Raw genomic sequence first — 2,693 nt, forward strand, 5'->3', positions numbered from 1 at the left:
CAGCTGACGTACCGCCTGGTGAACCGCCCGCCGTACCTGCCGCAGCACGGCGTGCGCCTGGCCGTGCGCGCCGCCTTCCAGCTCTGGAGCAACGTGTCCTCCCTGCTCTTCTGGGAGGCACAGGATGGCCCTGCCGACATCCGCCTCACCTTCTTCCACGGGGACCACAACGATGGACTCAACAACGCCTTCGATGGGCCAGGTGCTGGTCGCTTCCCCCTCGTAAGCTTCTCTTTGTAACGTGGGGTATTCCCCCGCGGGCTGGTGGTGGGCTGGGGGGGATGGAGGCTCTGCAGTGTCTCCAGCCCAGTTTGTACCAGTTTGGTGTTTGATCTGGGGTCTGATTTGCTGTCTGATTTGGGCTCTCCCCTCCCAACTCTGCAACTGAGGTCGGCCAGCAAGGCAGCTGAGATGTTCCTCACAGACCCTCAAGGAGCCCCACAACACCCTCCAAACGTGGGCTCCTCCAAAAAGACCTAAAACTGACTCACATTTGGGCAAACCACAGTTGCATGTTGTGGCAATGTTCCTCACTCGGGGCTCACCCAATGTGGAATTTTTCTTGACTTGGGGTCACCAATTGTGGAAATTTGCTGGCAACCCCGACATGGGAAGAGAATCTTGACTCCATGTTTCAGAAGGCTGATTTATTATTTTATGATATATATTATTGTCGCAGACATCTTTTATGAAAAATCCTTTCCTTAGGATTTTTCCTCCTGAGAAGCTGAGAGGCCTCAGGAACAAAATGTAAACATTGATTATCTGCTGCTGTGGAATGCAACAGGTGCATCTGTGATTGGCCCATGTTAGTTGTTTCTAATTAATGGCAGAGAGTCTGAGCCACAAGCCTTTGTTATCATTCCTTCTTTTTCTATTCTTAGCCAGCCTTCTGATGAAATCCTTTCTTCTATTCTTTTAGTATAGTTTTAATGTAATATATATAATAAAATAATAAATCAAGCCTTTTGAAACATGGAGTCAGATCCTTGTCTCTTCCCTCATCCTCGGACCCCTGTGAACACGGTCACATATTATATTAAAATAAAATTATATATTAAAACTATACTAAAAGAATAGAAGAAAGGATTTCAACAGAAGGCTAGCAAGCAAAGGAATGAATGATAGAATCTTGTGACTGACCAGAGTCCGAGACAGCTGGACCGTGATTGGCCATTAATTAAAAACGACCACATGAGACCAATCACAGATTCACCTGTTGCATTCCACAGCAGCACATAATTACTGTTTGCATTTCATTCCTGAGGCCTCTCAGCTTCTCAGGACAAAATATCCTAGCAAAAGGATTTTCCATGAAACGCCATGGTGACATTATGGTCCCTGCTGGCTCTCGTGTCCCCAGGAGGTGCCCTGGCCCACGCCTTCCTGCCCCGGCGAGGAGAAGCTCACTTTGACAGCGCTGAGCGCTGGTCCCTGCACAGCGGCAAAGGGAGGAACCTCTTCATCGTGGTGGCCCACGAGGTGGGGCACACGCTGGGGCTGCAGCACTCGCCCGTCAAGAGCGCCCTCATGTCACCCTACTACAAGAAGCTCAGCAAGGATTTTGTCCTCAGCTGGGATGACATCTTGGCCATCCAGAGTTTGTATGGTGAGCCTGGCTTCTCTGAGCATCCCTAGGTTCCTCCAGGGTTGTTCTCTGCGGTTCCCTGGGTTCCTCCAGGCTTGTTCTCTGAGCATCCCTGGGTTCCTCCAGGGTTGTTCTCTGGAGCAGTAGGGATGGGAGCAGGTCCCTGAAAGGGGAGAGGATTGCTGTCACATGGGCCCCATTCCTGTGGTGGCTGGGGAGGAAAATGCAGAAGAGGGGCACAGGTGCCAGGGCCTCCAGGGCAGGGAAGGTTGGATTTGCTGCCCACTTGTCTGCTGGTGCATGTTTTTTGGGATATCAAGGGATTTTCATCACCATCATTAGAGTGGAATAAGAACCAGACATTGGGACAAGGAGTCTTTGGAGTCTTGGGAGTCCCAGCCCTGTGCTTTGGGAAAAGATGTTTTTCCACCTCCTCTCTGGACTCATCACCCCTTGTTGCATCCCAGGAAAGCCCTCCAAGGGCTCGGCCATCCAGCTCCCAGGAAAGGTCTTCACTCACTTCCAGGACTGGAACACAGACCTTTACAGCAGGGACCGACAGCAGAGGAGCCTCAGCACCTATTACTGCCACTCCTTCTTCGACGCCATAACCTCTGGTGGGTGCTGGCCAGTGTGACCCCCTCCCAAAACCTGCACCCCCACCCCTTGTCCCAGTGCTGCTGCAGCTCCCAGTGGAGGGAAAGCTGGGTTTGACTGGTCCACAGCTCCTGGCACTGGTGGTGTCACTGATGCACAGTGAAGCAGTGCACATTGAGGGCACAGCAATGTGCCAGAAACAGGGAAAACAACCCAAAACTTGGGCCATGGCAAGGATTAATCACTGCAGGAGCTCAGCTGTGCAAGATAAGCCTTGAACTTGGCCAGCATTTATCCTTTCATGCCTGGAGGGGAGAAAATGCATTCTGGAAGCTGGAAGGGCAGGAGGAAGCATCCAAACCCTAAAGCACCACGGGGCTGCACGGGGAGGAGACGGGATCTGGGTACAAGGGAAGGGTGGTTCAGTAACATTTCTCCCTCTGCCTCCCAGACGGGGATCACAACCTCTACATCTTCAAGGGCAGCCCCTACTGGGTGGTGCCTGGCC

At 52.1% G+C, this 2,693-nt stretch overlaps 1 protein-coding gene across 1 annotated transcript in view; it reads left to right on the forward strand.

The window, feature by feature from the left end:
* The window catches only part of MMP28 (matrix metallopeptidase 28), a 10,153-nt gene that overhangs the window by 5,179 nt on the left and 2,281 nt on the right, over nucleotides 1-2,693 (forward strand). The window contains exons 5-8 of the mRNA XM_031060607.1: nucleotides 4-202; nucleotides 1,364-1,609; nucleotides 2,056-2,205; nucleotides 2,637-2,690. Of these exons, the coding sequence (XP_030916467.1) occupies nucleotides 4-202; nucleotides 1,364-1,609; nucleotides 2,056-2,205; nucleotides 2,637-2,690 (649 nt within the window). The remainder of the gene's footprint in view (nucleotides 1-3; nucleotides 203-1,363; nucleotides 1,610-2,055; nucleotides 2,206-2,636; nucleotides 2,691-2,693) is intronic.

This window comes from Geospiza fortis, unplaced genomic scaffold, assembly GCF_000277835.1.
Source record: "Geospiza fortis unplaced genomic scaffold, GeoFor_1.0 scaffold425, whole genome shotgun sequence".
Lineage (NCBI taxonomy): Eukaryota > Metazoa > Chordata > Aves > Passeriformes > Thraupidae > Geospiza > Geospiza fortis.